This window comes from Coenobita brevimanus, chromosome 29 (genome assembly GCF_032717465.1).
Source record: "Coenobita brevimanus isolate Jiangsu-jjx chromosome 29, ASM3271746v2, whole genome shotgun sequence".
Classification (NCBI taxonomy): domain Eukaryota; kingdom Metazoa; phylum Arthropoda; class Malacostraca; order Decapoda; family Coenobitidae; genus Coenobita; species Coenobita brevimanus.
In genome coordinates, this window is record NC_136982.1 from 42,908,122 (window position 1) to 42,925,527 (window position 17,406).

Here is a 17,406-nt window from a genome sequence, read left to right on the forward strand (position 1 = left end):
TCTTCCAGTCTAGAACCAGACACTTGGTCAATCTGTTTGTTCTCATATCATATGGTAAATTACAGTAAATTAAAGAAGCCGAAAGGTGAGCATTTCTTACGATCTACAGGCTGTGCCATTTCCACAACACACAAGACAGGAAGGCACAATATATAAACCATCCAGTATTACAACACTATGCAGTACTGCCTAAAAGCACATTCCATCCTCAGTTCTCTCTCCTAGTCATACTGCCATCAACATTAGATGGAACATCACCATTAGATGGAACAGTTCCTCATACCTAGGAAGGATATAGGTAAAACAAACTGTGAAGAGAAAAAGGTGCTTGCATCTCCACTTTAATGATGCAGTATGAGGAATATAACATTTTAGTTACTAGTGCTACTAACAAAAAAAGAATGCTTACAAAAATATAGCATCAATTTCAAAAACAATATTAATCAATGTTATACCATGCCATCAAAATTTAATTGTGGTGATGCAAAGAGAACTTGCAAAAGAGTTTTCACTAAGAACTGAGTTTTCCTTAGTTTTCACTAAGGACATACAGTACTGTACAATAAAATTACTGAATGACCATACCATTATCTGATAAATTTGTTATTTTAATGTGTGTGTTAACTAGCTCATTGTTGAGAAAATTCTAGTACAGTATTTATTCCAGCTCATGACAGATGATTTTATTCATATGAATGATTCACAGAAACTGAGAGTGTTAATACTGGTACCATTAACCCTCTCAAGATCAGAACAACTTTAGTATTCCATTTCAGCAAATGGCAAATGTTGTTATTCAGCCGATAGCAAAACACACGAGCCTGAGAGTGTTAGCTACAACTTACTTTACAACTACAATAAGCTCCTTACTGTCAGCTTCCATGTATGACTATAAAAAGTAAAGGATTTAGTTGATTATCAAACTACAGACCAATCATTCCCTGTAGCCCAAGGAAACAATTATTTCATTCCTATTCTTTCTATCTCCAAATTATTTCAATTATAATACAACTGGCATTCTGAACTAAAGAGGTTAGGTACGTTCTTTAATAACACCTACAGTATGAGGTCTTACCTTTTAATAAAATCATCTGGATATAGGAAGAACAAAAATAAAAAACATTACCAAAGTGAACTGGTTAAAAACTGTTCTTGAATAGGAAACATACTGTAAAAATCACAGGCACTGATGTTCAGTAGAGATAATAGTCCACTTACTCAGGTTAACTGGATATAACAGTCCCTTAACAAATACTGTATGTCTCTTACAGAAAACTTCACCCTCATTAATCATAAACAACTTAAATAATCTTCACTCAACAGCACACCTGACTTGAAGTTATATCAAAATGCATAAAAAACAGATACATTTCCTCTTGAAGAGTCAATAATATTAAGAGAAATGTACCAGAATGGATGTAAAAACAAATATAAACAGACAAAACTCCATGAAGCAACCATAATAATGATATAAACTGTCCACTCTATTCAACTCAAAAGAGATTCCCATGTATAATGTTAAAAACTACAGACCTAAAACGAACTTCCCAGTCTTATGGAAAATTTAAGAAATAATAAACAAAACTTCAAATTAAAATCAGCATACAGGTACCATAACTCAGGTGCAAGTTTAACTTAAGTACAGGTACTTCTAGACTTTATAATATTTTCTATAATTTGTGTATGTCAAATATGGATCCTATAAAAATAAACAATGACCCAAATTGGATCTGCCAAATTATGCTATGGCATAAGGCAAGAGGTGCAATTAATATGCACCATGAATATAAAATATTACAGTACATACAGTACTTGGCAACACATCAACTTGTCACCAACTTTTATTACGACATATAAATTAACTCATGTTGGGTCAGCAGTAATAATGATAATAATAAAACAGCACCATTTTACAGGCACACTTTGGCTCTGTTGACAACAGCACTTAAACACAGTTGCTGATGTGCTCTTTATTATAAGAGTGGTATTCTCATCAGACAGAGAAGCTTTCTAGTACTGCTTCCTTAGCCATTTATTTTACATATTACACCTTTACACCTCAGTAATCTCCCATGGAATAATAATGTGTCGTATGGAGAACTAAACAAGCAAAGAAGAGGTGCTAGGAAGCCTCCTTACCCAATCAGACTATGGCCTTAGTACTGTACTGTATATTAATTAACCCCTTTAATCCGATGATGTATTTATAGACTGTATCCTTATTTTCTCCATATGGTTTTATTCACCTTAGGAAAGGCTCCTTGTATTGAAGATGATAATGAGGCCTATACCTTACCCTTCCAGATTAAACAGTCTATCCTAAGGTGAATAAAACTGTCTGGTGAAAGAGTAAAACACAAACTGTATCACAAGACTAAACGGATTATGACTATGGCCTTTGTGTATCAATCAGGTCTCTCAGTTTGGCAACCAAACTTAAAGCTGTAAACTTTTGTCACTTATTGTGAAACATAATGGTGACATATCATTATAAATCTGCCAAAATATATGAACGATACCTCGTAATACAAAACACAATAACAGAAAAGATAAGTTTTGTCAGTGATATAGACTTAAACAGGCATAAACATCACAATTAGTAGTGTTTAGTACGAGCTCAATTTATGAATGATAATGAATCATGAGCAAAATTTTGGACTGATTTATAATGATTCCTAGGAATCACATTAAAAAATAACATATTGTACCACTTCAGAGAAAGCAAAGCTGGCAGTTCACAAAAGATGCAAGCAGGTCTACTAAAAATATGAACCAGTGTCATCCTGTACTATTCCTGAACACAGAAAACTAACTACCACAAAAAATATCAAATGAACAACCTGAGCTCCAATATCTTCCTAAATGTGAAATAGTTTTAAAGTCTAAATGAAGCTTCTTCATATATGATTTGGTTATACAATATCTGCAAATTAATCTGCATGAACAAAGAGAGGCGGAGAGAAGAGAATGGTTGAAGAGAGAAAACGAAAAAAGAAAAGTTATGAGAAAGATGGTTCTAATGTAAGGCGTTAAGTTTTAAGGGCAAGTATTTCAGTTGTGAAACATAGTTCCTATTCACCCACTAATTCTACTCCTGGGCAGAAAGATACCACAGCCAGAGTTTATCAATGAACAAATGAAGGCTTGTTATTCAGCATAAAGTACATACAAGGTACTTCAGAGCTTTCCTACAATACACAATGAACAACTTACGATGACACTTTTATCTGTGCAATCTAGAAAAGCTTCAAACTGCTAACAGGTATATGGCTGGTGTGAATCCTTGGCTACAGCTTCCCTAGTGAGTAGACACTATGCTTGACAATCATAAAACATGAGGAAAGTATGGGCAGGATAAGTAGCTCAGAGGTGGGATGAGAAGGATGAGGGCTTAAGCTTCAGCCTTGTACAGCTTAGCCCCTGCTTTGGCCAGCTTGTCAGCAATTTCATTTCCCTCATGCCCAGCATGGCCTTTCACGTGCACCTGTAAGAAAAAAATCAATAATTAATACTGTAGTAGCTTAAGCCTTTCTCTCAAATAACTTTTTTTATTTCCATTTTATCCTTGACACATTCAGGTGATTTTAGTTGGGTTAAGAGAATTTTTGACAGAACAGGACAGATAAGGCCTAAATTAACCCATTCATTTCAAGAGATCTTTCCTAAGTTAATCAGTCATAGACATCATTGAACTGTAAGAATCAATGCACTGCTTCATAATCAGATTCCACAAAGATTGCTAAAGATCACTGATACACCTGTCTTTCTGTAAACCATGGATTTCTTTTAATTAATTTTTTACCACAACAAGGTCATTTTATTCAGTTTACAAGGGTCTCCTGCTTGTAATGAGGTTAATAAAGGCTGCATCTATGTACCACACAAGTCTCCAGGAATGGGAAACCTCTGCATTAAATCTATAGTACTCATATCAATCTATCTGCCCTTCCAGTGGTCAGTGCTAGGCAAGTAATTTCATGCCGGTACATTTCATTCTTTTAATGTAAACGTAAGTACTCAGATGGCAATTATTATTACTACTATCATCCACCCATCCAATCATCATTCAATCCATATCTCCAAATCATGGAAGTATACTCATTCTAGATATCTGTGATGAAAGTGTTACTCACTTGCCTTTGAGAGACCTTAAAAAAGGCAACAAATTTTAACCATTCCTTAGATTTACACACTTATAAGACATATTCAATTGGAGCACCTTTATTCATTAGAACAACGCACATTCATTTGTTGGCCATGCAGCTACCATGGCATTAATTATATCATTTCCTCAACAACAGGAATCCATCTTGCCTTCCACTCACTGTAGAGCCACCTGGATGAGGAACTAATTACACTAGTGAGTGGATGGTGATGTCCTCTGCCAATCACACACTGGTAACCATCTAATAAAAACCCTCTGAGCGCTGTAAGGCTTTTCTCAGCTAAATACTGTAAAACCACAAGGAATAAAAGCATACCGTACATATGTGACTGGTCTATAAAAGGTAAAGTGTGCAAGGTTTTATTCTCCTGACTAATACCAGTTTTTCTCATCTGAACAAGACAACATGAAAATAATTTTTAAGTGTTACAACATAAATGTTATATATTTTATATAAGTCATCAGTCTGAAAAGATAATTCCATTGCAAGGTATGTGTATAATCACTTAATCAGTGTTTCTACACATAATATGTCATCAGTTTGAAAAGATAATTCCATTGCAAGGTATGTGTATAATTACTCAGTCAGTGTTTCTACTCACCTACACACATTACCATACTACTAAATCTGAGCAATAAAAGTATAATGAAATAAAGTCTAAAAATAACACAAATGTATGCACCACAAATTACTGAATCATGATACAATACCATTACTGATGCCTTAGTCACCATCCAAAAGCCTTGAACGTAACTTCCTTAAACATCTTATCTATAAATAGTCTTTGAGTACAAGCACCTCACCACAAGCAAGGGATGCCTGTACTGTTTTCCACTGCTACTGACCACAACAGGTGCTGAAGAAGGATGCCTTTATCTGGTGACACTGATGTAACTGGCAAATGCTCTGCAGCTTCCTCCTTATCCCCTGAAAACAGGATGGCAGACTGCAAGGGAAGGGCAACTTCAGCCTGCAGTTCACCAGGTTCATGTACGCATGAGCATGGAGTCACAACAACAACAATGACTGACCACAATAACATTCAAAACAACTGACCCATTTGACGGCAAGACCTTCCATGGCCTTGTCTAGTGTGATGAGGTCCTCCTTGTTTTTCACTGGTTCCCCATCACTCTTCACCCACCCCTTCTTCTTCCAGTTCTTCAACCAAGAGGTCATACAATTGATCATGAACTGAGAGTCCGTATGCACTGCCACCTTTGAGAACCCTGGGTGTAAAAAGTAAAGGTAAGCAATTCTTAAGTATAAAATGTTCTTTAGATGGGATAAGTATGATCCTCAAATGTTTGTGGGACACAGCAATCCCACTGACTTCTGTCAACACCAGTATCCCAACCTTTTTCACCTAAGGATGGGAAGTAGGCTCCAGGAACAAGGAAAGAAGATATATGAGAGTGGGAGAATTATCAACAGCATAACCAGTGAAATGCACCAAAGAAGCAATTTACAATCCCAGAATCCTTACAAACCCTACTGTCTGCATTTTTTTTTTCTTCTTTACAGATGAACTTCACACTGACCTGGAAAAGCTGCATTCTTTGCTACATGCATCTCCATACACATTGCATCCATCCAACTCTATTCTTCATCAGTACTTAACAGATTTCTCAAATTTTATACCTCACTCTGAAAATTCATTTCCCATATCCAGCCATCTTCTTCTTGACCTTCCATGTCTCATCAAAATCAGTAATTTACCTACATATGCCCTTTTCACCACCCTATTTAGTTTAGTTTCCTCACTATGACTATCATCTAGGTACCACACACTCTCTTCTACCCGACAATTGATCTGATTAAAAATCTTCCTTTCTTAACCTCTACATTTCTTAACCTGTCCAACTAACACAACTCAAATACATTCCTTAATAGTCCCACTCCCACAAATCACACTGTTAACTTTCAATCTCACACCATTACCAACATCTCAAAACCATACACTGACTGGGGTACAGACACACTTTCACAATGCCCTCTTGCAGCCTCCTCATCAGTCCTGTTTTACGTCGTCATTAATTTCTCCATCTAGAGGACATTTATTTTTTATTTCTACTTCTGCCTGGTAATTTTACTGAGCCAGAGAAACTTTTCAACATGTCTCAAATGTAACTTTTACTAACCCTTCATTATCAAACAACTCCTCCTAAGCTGACTAAAACTGTCTGGTGGTATGGATGGGGTACAAAATAATTAGACTGAAGGTGTAATCAGCAAGACACTTTTCATTCAGCCACATTTATCTTTTTCTCTATCACTGCACTGAGGAATTGAAATTTTTCCTCTAATTCAAGTCTGTCTTCATTCATCACCATAACACAATCTACAGTATATCACCCTCTCTTTCAGAAGTCATCACTTTACAGAACTTTTACCTATAACTGTTTTTGGTTTTCAACACTCGGACATCCACTTATGTCTGAACCAAAGCGAAGATCCCATTCTCAATTGGCAAACACCAGAGCATGATCAACAAACATCATATGTGAAATACTCCTACCCCACCATTTTTTACCAGCTTAACTTTCTTTTCCATAACCCTTGTCCTTGCCTTTGTCATAATCCCATTCATATATACAACTGTATACAATGAATACCCTGTATATTACACCTCCCTTACACTCACTCAGGGGTACATTGTGTACTGCAAGGATGACTGTCTGCCATGGAGCACAGATGTGTAACTGTCTCGTGATATTTCTAACCAACCAAGCAATCAATGGACATAAAATAGCATTGTGGTGTGGATGTGACGGAAAGTGTTAGGAGAAATACACTGAGGTGGTTAGGCTTTGGAGAGAGGATGGAGAGTGAGAGACTGACAAGGAGAGTGTATGTGAGTGAGGTGGAAGGGGGAAGACCAAGGATGAGATGGAGAGATGGAGTGCACAGGTATATGAAAGAGAGGGGTGTGAGCTGGGAGCAAGGCAGTGAAATGGCGGGGAACAGGGCAACATGAAGACTATTTGTTTATGGCCACCCTTCATGGGATTAAGGCACCTGGCAATAGATAGATCTCGTAATAACACAGCTGCACTGGACTTTTCACTCATTTATAAACAAAAAAATTCCAATGTAGTGAGAGTTTGCCTACATCAAACTTTACTGCGTGAGACTAAGTCTTCCCCAATATTTTGAGGTTTTACTGTAAGAACACAATCCAAAACACAATACAGTACATCACATCAGAAATTGGTTCCTTACAGCGAAGACTGACTGATACAAATGAAGTTTTTACCCCATGATGCTGACTAATAACAAGATATGGCTTGCCTAACCTGAGGCCTGAGCCAATTCTAGGGCATAGGTGGCGGCCTGGATCTCTGCTGTGTTGTTGGTGGCTCTTCCCTTCACTGGCTCAGACACATTTCTGCAACAGTAAGAAATTCTCAGCACTATGCAGTGTACAGATCATCATCATTATCTGAACCTCCTTTCCCACCCCAGGGCGGGGTGAGGAGTAGCAGTGTCCACGCAGCCACAGTTTGCCTAATTCAATGGGCCACGCTTCTATTCACTCATCATTCAAGCCCACGGATTCCTGACTCCATCTGACAGGCCAGAAGTTTTCACCATGTACAGTAGCTTTATATATACCTATCTGATAGTCAATTTGAACAATGTTACGTTAAAAAGGGGTGCCAAATCCCTGGTCATGTGCTTCTCCACCCAAAATTCATCCAGCCAACTCGATCTCTTGTCAGTCCCTTAGCCTCGCCAACTTCCAAACATCTCTTCCTCACACACTCAACCACCATACCTCTCCATCTTCTTGGCCTACCTTGCCTACTACCCCCTTAAAATTCACTCGGATATACCTTTTTCACCACTCTATGGTAATCCATTCTCTCCACATGACCATACCATCTCAGTACACTCTCTCTAATTCTGGTGTCCACAGACTTCCTCACTCCGCATCTTTCACGAACCACATTACAGTATTCTGTATCCTATCCACTCTCCGTACTCCACATACATTCCTCAACAGTCCCATGTCTACTGCTCTTACTCTTGACTTTTCATTTTCATGCCACTCTATTGTCTCACACCCAAATGCTAAAGTTGGAACTAACACTCCTTCATGTAAGCCTTGTGCTGCTGCCACACTCGAGCCTCTGTTTCTTATCAAGGCTTTCATAGTACCAGCTACTTTCCTCTCTTGTCACCCTACTTTCCACTTCTTTTGCAAATTTTCCTCTCTTTTCTATCACTATGCCCAGGCATATGAACTCTCTCATCAATTCCAGTCTCTCTCCATTCACTGTAACATCACACTGGGAGTCACCTTCTCTCTCTATAATCATCACTTTATTCTTTTCTACATTCACTCTCAAGGCACGACGCTCACAGACATCTACAAAACACTACACTAGTCTACCAAGCTCTTGTCCAGTATTTGCAAGTAGTACTGCATCATCAGCATACATCAGATTTGAGATATTGCATCCATCACCATTCATCACCAATGCCATTCCTCTCTCCATTACTCGTGATTTTACTTCACTCATTACCCCATCCATATTTCTGTTGAAGAACCACGGGGACAACGGGGACAACACACAACCCAGCCGCATGCCCACAATGATCGTGAACCATTCACTTGGATGCCCATTTACCCTTACACGTTTCACTACCACGATAAAAACTCTTGATGGCACCTAGTGGCTTACCATCTACACCATACATAAGCAAAACCTTCCACAATCCTTCCCTGTCTACTTTGTCGTATGCTTTTTCCAGATCTATAAATGCCACAAACACCTTACAGTCCATCTCACAAGCCTTCTCCATTATTTGTCTCACAGCAAATATTTTATCCATACAACCTCTGACATTCATAAAGCTGCCCTGTTCATCACTTAGTAGGCCTTCTGATACCTCTCTTACTTTCTCTAAAATATACCTTCCCAACAACACTCAATAGACTTATGCCACGATAATTCTTGCACTCACTTCGCCCACCCTTATTTCTGTGCAAGGATTCATTCACAGCCTTTTCCCAATCTACTGGCACAGTTTCACTCATCCATGCCTTCTTACATATCTCCAACATGCACTTCATTCTGGTCTCTCCACTACACTTAATCATCTCATTAACACATAACAGCTGCTTTCCCATTTTTCAGCCGTTTCACAATGTTTTTCACTTCTGTCAGTGTTAAGTTTCTTGGCACTGCATTCCTTCTCTGCCCACCCCCAAAACCAATCATGTTTACAACTGCTCTGCTCTTTCCACTCCCATTCATAGGACTTTCAAAATATTCTTTCCATCTGGTCCTTACTTCATCCCCATAGGTTAATAATCTACCACTTACATCATTCAAACTTTCACACTTCCTTCCATTGTCACTACAACATTTCTGCACCTCTTTCCAGAATAACTTCCTATTTTCAGGGTAATTTGCATTCATTTTTCTCCTAGATCTTCATTTACCTCCTCCTTTTTCCTCTTCACCAGTCTCTTTACGTGTTTCTTGCTCTAAATATATTCAGTTCTTTCAGCTGAACTCCTGTCCTGCATCCACTCTAACCATTTCTTCCTCGCTTCCTCCACTGCTCTTTTAACCTTTTCATCCCACTATGCCGTACCTTTCTTGCCACACCACACACCGCTTTAGCATTCCTAACTAAGCAATTCCTATAAGCTTTCCACAAGATAATAAATTTATACTATGTACATGAAGAAAACTGTTTTTTGTGAATTACAGATATTATAATTAAAACATCTATAAACAAACAGCAATACCCCATTATGCTGTCATAACTATGGTAACACTTGGCCTGCTTATATACCTATTAATAATTTAAATCTCTAACTGCTAAATGTTGGCATCTCCAATACAACACTTCCATCAAAACCTAAAGTAACCCACACTTACAAAGCTTTAATTAAATTAATAAGCCTGCCAATGATAACTGTAAAACTGTTGTTGCTTGTTGTGGCCCGAAACTCATCTGAACATGAACACAATATACCATAGGCTAAAGTTGCCCCTCGCCTGTAGTCCATTATCCTCCTTTGGGAGAGTTGGGAGTGAGCTGAGGGTTGTCTCTGCTGATTGATTATGCCACTGCCACTGCATGCAGGCATTCCTCTCCAGCCCCAACAGTACAGTACAAATGGAATATGTTTAGAGTCCTCCACTATGCAATACATGTTACCTTTCACAGATATTCCACAAAACAATACTGTGCTGTATTTGATACTTACCTCAGTCTGAAAGCCAAATGTGAAATTTGAGAGAAATTTCGAACATAAAATTTCACAAAAATTTCTATTAGTGTCCTTGGGTATGAAAGGCATCTAATGCACTGGCTGGTTGCATATGATAATGTCACTCCATGTGGTTAAATTGTGTGTGAGACAGCAGAGTATGGAAAATGATGAAGCAAAAGCACTAACAAAGGACAGAGCTTAAATGGACTTATGATAATATACTTACAGAGGATGGTCTTTGCCAAAGTAGACTCCAACGCCAGCCTGTGCTCCGTGCTTCCCATTGAAATGACAACAGCCATCAGTGTACACTATAAGGTAGCCTTCGCTGTCTGTTGCAAACTTGTTTTTGTCATCACCAGTGGCCGATTCTCCTGTGTTGAGTTTCTTCTTGGTCCCTTCACTCTCAGTCTCCTCATCATCATCCTCATGCTTCCTCTTCTCAGCTGCGGAGGAAGACCAGGGTAAGTCCTGACCCACCATTCTCTGAGACACATACAGGTCAAACTGTGTTCGCAGGCTGGAAAGCTGCTTCTGCAGCTCCTTCATTTCTTTTTGCATTTTCATAAGGGTTGGACTGATCCTTCCATTATGAAAGCTGGCTGTGGAAACAAGTGGCACATGCTCTCATCATTAGCTGTGGACTGCTGCTCCTTCCTTAGTTCTGTTAATACGCTAAAGAAGCTCATATTAATCACCAGTAAGCATACTGTTAATGCTGTTTCAAACCTAAAGTATCAGCATTACCTCTAAATTCTGACCAACATTCTTTTGCAATGTACAGTATATCATTCTCATCCAAACTATATTCCCTGCCAAAAAAAATTAGTGTATACCACCTACATTGTTACATGAAGATGACCTCTGAGTAGCATAAGCAATAAAGCACAGATGAACAAAATCCAAATTTAATGTTAAATTACTGTGTATATATTTCTATAATATTTACTTATCCAAACTATACACAAAGAAGATATTAGGGTATGTGGACAGTACAGTATAAATTTCATATGTTGACAAATGCTGGCATATTAAGAATGCAATGAACTAACCAGTTAAACAAACTTGCATGGAAAATGCAACAATCACAGGGAAACATGCGCATTAGCACTGCATTAACTTTATCATGGATTAGAACATCAGATAAATGTAACTTACCTGCAAAGTAAGATCCAATTATGTTACACAACAGTTTCTTTCCTTATCAAAGGCAAAGCATCCAAAGGTCTCCTGAAACGTCTTATAACATATGCATATGAGTGAACCAACACTCTGTTGATGACCGTAATATTCTCATGACAAATTCCAATCACTCTGAGTTGGATTATTAATGAAGGAACAACATGAACAGCATACTTTCTCCTCCTGATTTTCTCCCTCCAACGCAAAAAAAATTCCCCATTAATATTTTGTGAATATCGCAAAAGAAAGACAGATCTGTAGACAGTCAAAGTGCCAGTAACTAATGTCGTGATTAACCCCTTCCAATTCAAAGATTTATTTTTCATTGTTCTTGGTTTCACCAGATGATTTTCTTCCGAATTAGAGATACTTTCTGAACTAGAAAAGTTAGATGCAATCGTATAGTATCGTTCGAATTGTTTATAAAGTTTTCATCATGCTTGAATGTGTTGGCCTTGGTCACCTAACTGTGGCTCTCCATGCTGCTCACTCTCCGGCAACCTCCCTATTCAGTCAAATATTCCTGAGATACACACTATGACCTTCTCCCAGGTCTTTTTTGGTCTGCCCCTTGCAATCTTACAACCAACATTCACATTTCAAACCTTCTGCACCCAACTATCATCCTCCATTCTCTCAACATGCTATACAGCCTTTGTTTACCCCTTCACTACTAGAGATCTCTTGGATCAACAGAATAGTCTGGAGATACAGTAGTAAGAATAAACCAATAAAATGTGTCACCATATTGAAGGAGTCAGTACTGTTTTAGAATACAGTTAGCGTATATAAGGCAATTTATCACCTATTACTCAGTGTGACCCTGGTAATGACTATCCTCTAGCCAGAGGCAGGGCTTGATGGTGAAAGAATATCATGTATTTACATATAGACAACCATAAGTTCTCTGCCATCCTCAAGTGTCGTCGTAACTCCTTAAATCCAATGACATATTGTTCTAGTTTATTCTTACTACCTCCTGGTGATTTTCTTATCATCATCATCCAGACCTCCTCTCCCACCCTAGGGCAGGATGAGGAGTAGCAACATCCAGACAGCCTAAGTTTGCCCAATCTAATGTGCCATGCTTCCATTCACTCATGAATCCTGGCTCTATCTAATATGCCAAAAGCTTTCACCACATTCAGCTGCTTTACATAAACGTATCCAATACAGTCAATCTGAAAGTTGTCATGTTAAAGAGGGGTACCAAATCCCTGACCATGCACTTCTTCTCACAACATTCATCCAGCTAGCTCGATTTCTTGTCAGTTCCCTAGCCTCAGCAACTTCCATACCTCTCTTGCTCACACACTCATCCACCAGATCCCCTCACCTTCTCCTTGGTCTACTTCACCTCCTCCCACCTTCAAATTCACTCAGATATACGTTTTTCACCATTCAATTGTTATTCATTCTCTCCACAAGACCATACCATCTCAGTACACTCTCTTCGATCATAGTGTCCACAGACTTCCTCACTCAGCATCTTTCATGAATCACATTATTTTGTATCCTATCCACTCACTGTACTCAACATACATTCTTCAGCAGTCTCATCTCATTACTCTCACTTCTGACTTTTCATTTTCATGCCACACCATAGTCCCACATCCATATGTTAAAGATGGCACTAACACACCTTCATGTAAGCCTCATGCAGCTGCAACACTCAAGCCTCTGTTTTTCATCAAGGCCTTCATAGCACCAGCTACTTTCCTTCCTTGTGTCACTGTATTTCCCACCTCTTTTGCATATTTTCCTCTCTTTTCCATCACTGTACCCACGTATTTTTGAACTCTCATTAATTTAGAGAAATAATCTGTACAGACAGGATTAAAAACAGTCTCCATTAAGCCATTCCCAACCTGACTTCTCTGATTAAGCTAAATAACATGGTTTTTAGGAAACCAGAATAAACTGCAAAGTTACTTCACCACACTCAAGGTGCTAAATGGGATGTACAAAAAACACAAATCCTATTGTCACAAACATAACATATGCAGTACAAGTTAGACAAAGCATAGACAGTTATCATTTAGCCAGATTGTGACATAAAGAGTGTCAATCCCCAAAGCAAAACACTTACCGTACCTTCTTGCAGCAGATTCTTGTTATACCATGCTACAATAAATGTAGTAAAGAAAATGTATACATTAATAATACATAATGCACATAATGTACTGCATACACATATCATTCATTCATCATCCAATCCAGTGCTGTTCAAGAGGAGCATAGAAGCCTGGGGCTAAGCAAGTCCTGACATTTAAGATGAAAGTGACCAACCTCACTCATCCCTGAGTGGCATTATATGAGCAATAAACCCCAACCAACCCCTGGATATAAACCAGCACTTGCTAAATCCAATTGCAGCATCTTAATTACCCACTAAATCCCCAGGTGCCACAATTTGTTATATGGTTACCACTGAGTGTAGTACATGTATGAAGTACCAAAATCAACTGTGCAATATGCACAGTAACTAGCTACACCAATCATCATCAAATTAGATGCATTATTTTCCAACTGCAGCACCAACCTCCAAATGTATCCTAAACAGGTATGATGTGCAAGCAACAACTGACAACTGAAGCTAAAAGAATAATTGATTTCTGAAGATAAAATTACATCAACCAAATTCTATGCCGTATCTACAAGCAAAACAATAAAAACTTCCCAACAATATTTTGAGTACTTCCACAACATAATACATACACAATTCACAACAATGTTATACAGGTGGTCCCTCACTTACTAAGAGGTTATGTTCCGAGAAACTGCTCGAAATTGATTTTTTCGTAAGTCAAAAATGCATTTAATACACCTAACCAACTGAACATCATAGCCTTGCCAAGCCTACCTTAAACATGCTTTGAACACTTACTTTAGCCTACTGCTGGGCAAAGACATTAACATAAACCCTATTTTATTATAATGTGCTGAATATCTCATTTACTGAATACTGTACTGAGATCACAGACTGCGAAAGTCCAAGTCCACATGCAATGGCCAATACGGACTTGCCACCTTCATGCACGGCAGTTATATTGAGTTTCATCTCAAGAGTAGTTGTCTTCCTCTTTTTCTCACCAGTAGCAGGGAAGACAGATGGGCATTTTGGAGACATGATGGATGCACAAAACACAACATAGATATGGGGGGGGGGTATAAAAGAAAAAGAAAAACACAGAACACTGTAGAGCATTGTAGCATAGACTGTATAACTAACAGCCGCCCGGGCAGACTGGGACTTGGCTCGTTGCCGTTGCATTGTACCGCATATTGCTAGCCTGGGAAAAGATCAAAAATCAAATTCTGAAGTATGGTTTCTACATTCCTAAAGCTGAAAAAACGTAAGTAAACCATTCGTAAGTAGGGGACCATCTGTACTGTATGGCATGTGTACACCCAAATGCAAACATCTCAGAACCCAGCAACAGTACGGAAGTCCTCATTATAAGTCATTTTTTTTTTTTTTTATGGTGTTCTTTATTGCTGCTGAGTCCATGGTGTAGTACAGTAAATCCTTTATACAACAAATCAGCTGAACAGAAGAGTGGGTCATTACACCCAAAAGTACATTAAATCCAAGGTTCGATACTGCAGATAACATAATTTAGGCTCATTACATACATACCTCCCCTATATTGTTGGATTCATCATGGTAAGTACTGTAGAATTCAATACAATACTGTATACATACTTTTTTTGCTATAAACCATTACTACTACTATAAACCACTAAAAATTTTCAGTCAATAACAAATTACACACCAGTCCGACAATAACAGTGACTAAGTAACTGGTCAGGTGATGATGGAAGGGCTCACACAATGTCGTGCAAGGAACAACTGATGCTGTTGATCAGCTGGATCTGCCTTATACTGGCATACTGAACCTTATTCAGTATACGACAGGACAGTTCATTAAAGCCAAACTCTATTGAACTGAGATTCATTATAAAGAGGATTTACTGTAGTGTACAGAAAAACTACCTACTGAAGATACAACTCTACCCTGAAGCAAATTTGTCAATTTCCCCAATTTACAACTCTCAGCAAATAATGAAAAAAAAAAGGTGTGATATTTTGGGACTCATCCTCGACTTGTAATGAGGACTGCTTTCATTATCTGGGCATTCTATGCGGCTACTTACAACTAGCTACTGGTGCATTCTCCCCTGACTCACTCTTGGCTTCCCCTTCACCTGCAGCTTCCTCGTTCTTTGGTCGTCGATCAACAACAGGATTATTCGCCTTGTTTTCCTCAACAAACTCCTCTGCTTCAGCCTTGGTTGCAAATTTCTTGTAGCGAGCACCATTGAAGCCCAAAATCTGTTTCTGGCATTCAGGCCTGGACAAAAACAAAAGTTAACACAATATACGATCTTCAGGTTCACAATCAAGGATGACATTACAAGGGAAAAGAATTATTTTCACTAATACTGGTACATTAATAACGCTTACAAACAATAGTGCTATAAATTCCCTTAACTTTAAAATTTTCACGTAGTTCTAGCAGGTGAATTATTTTCACTAATAATGGTACATTAACACTTGCAAACAACAGTGCTATAAATACCCTTAACTTCAAAATTTTCAGGTAGTTCTAGCAGGTGGATTTTAAAGCATTTTCAGGCAATATAACCTTCCCAACCCCATCAAAAATAAGATATAGAAAAATGGATGACAAATTGCATATATCACTCCAATAACCTACTGTACATACCTATTCAGACCCTCCCTCAGCTAACTTGAAAACACCTCCAGCTGACAACAGCTAGGTTTCTGCATCATTTCTTATCCCTAAATACGATCACTAGTATCATACACTGCAACTGATGTAGTATTAGGAAAACTGACTGCAGTTACCGAGATACTGCTTTTCAACATCCTCAATCGGGTCAAGGTCCTGAGGTCGATACAGAAATACCCAAATCTGAGGTGAAACTTGATAAACAAAGCACACAAAAACGACACTCAATGCAACATCATGCCCATTACTAAGAAAACTCGTGTACCACAGTCACTGCTACTCCATATATCCAGTGACAGCACGCTTAGAAACTGAAGGCTAAAAGTGACACCCACGGAATGCAACCAACTTTCACCAGATCCAACTAAGATCAAGTACCCTTATTTGCACATTAAATATCACATGACAACTTACCAGGACTCGTATATGCCTGGAACCGTGCCCCTTGCAACAGCGTAAAACGGCATCTTGCTACGCGTTACCGGCCGGGTGAAAGAGAGTCGTGCGAGCGCCCTACTGCAGTGTAGGAGGCATTGGCTGAGGCGGGTGGTCATGCCGTTTGTGGAGATGATGTCAGGCCCGCAGCTTGTTTACCTCGTCGCGATGTGATCTGACCTGGCTTCGGCTTCATTTTTATCTATATTTCATTGTAACTCCCACTGTGCACAAACACAATGTTACTTGATAAAACACAAATTTATTTACAGTATTTGCAAGCCTCAGAAAAATGCACTAAGCCTCAAAACAAATAAAAACAAAATGGGTTAAACTGTTTGAAAGATATGCGATTAGGACAAGCAGAAAGTCTATGACGTCATGTACGTAAGAAACAATGACGTCATGCACCGCACTTCTTAAATACACATGTTTTAGCCAAATACACTGAACTGAAATTCACTTAAACATTGCATGCACATATAACAGTGTGAATAATACTGCGATGCATGAAGCATTCTCTTATTTAGTCAGATGGGATAAAATGGTTCGTTTTATATGCTGAACACGAACTCACATGTTGCGGGGGGAAGATGTGAAGATGATGTCATAGTTATATATACGGAGGACG

The 17,406-nt window shown here is 38.6% G+C and overlaps 1 protein-coding gene across 2 annotated transcripts; it reads right to left on the reverse strand.

The window, feature by feature from the left end:
- Nucleotides 1-290: 290 nt before the first annotated feature.
- LOC145395064 (ribonuclease H1-like) lies at nt 291-16,889 on the reverse strand. 2 transcript variants are annotated; one of them, XM_080268825.1, is made up of 6 exons: nt 16,755-16,889; nt 15,775-15,938; nt 10,628-10,847; nt 7,463-7,554; nt 5,223-5,395; nt 291-3,484 (listed from the first exon to the last, which is right to left on the reverse strand). In XM_080268825.1, the coding sequence occupies exons 1-6, from the start codon at nt 16,805-16,807 to the stop codon at nt 3,392-3,394; spliced, it is 795 nt and encodes a 264-aa protein (XP_080124951.1). In that variant the 5' UTR covers nt 16,808-16,889; the 3' UTR covers nt 291-3,391. The 2 variants fall into 2 exon arrangements, with proteins under 2 accessions (XP_080124951.1, XP_080124950.1); XM_080268824.1 differs by having other exon boundaries at nt 15,742-15,938.
- Between the last annotated feature and the right edge of the window lie 517 nt (nt 16,890-17,406).

What these genes read in the sequence shown, in the direction of transcription:
- LOC145395064 (XM_080268824.1), bottom strand. Translation starts at nt 16,807, where the DNA reads ATGCCGTTTTACGCTGTTGCAAGGGGCACGGTTCCAGGCATATACGAG. An exon ending in CCAGGCATATACGAGTCCTG is followed by an intron (nt 15,939 to 16,754) that starts GTAAGTTGTCAT and finishes GTTTTTGTCCAG; the next exon opens with GCCTGAATGCCAGAAACAGA. An exon ending in TTTGGCAAAGACCATCCTCT is followed by an intron (nt 7,555 to 10,627) that starts GTAAGTATATTA and finishes TTACTGTTGCAG; the next exon opens with AAATGTGTCTGAGCCAGTGA.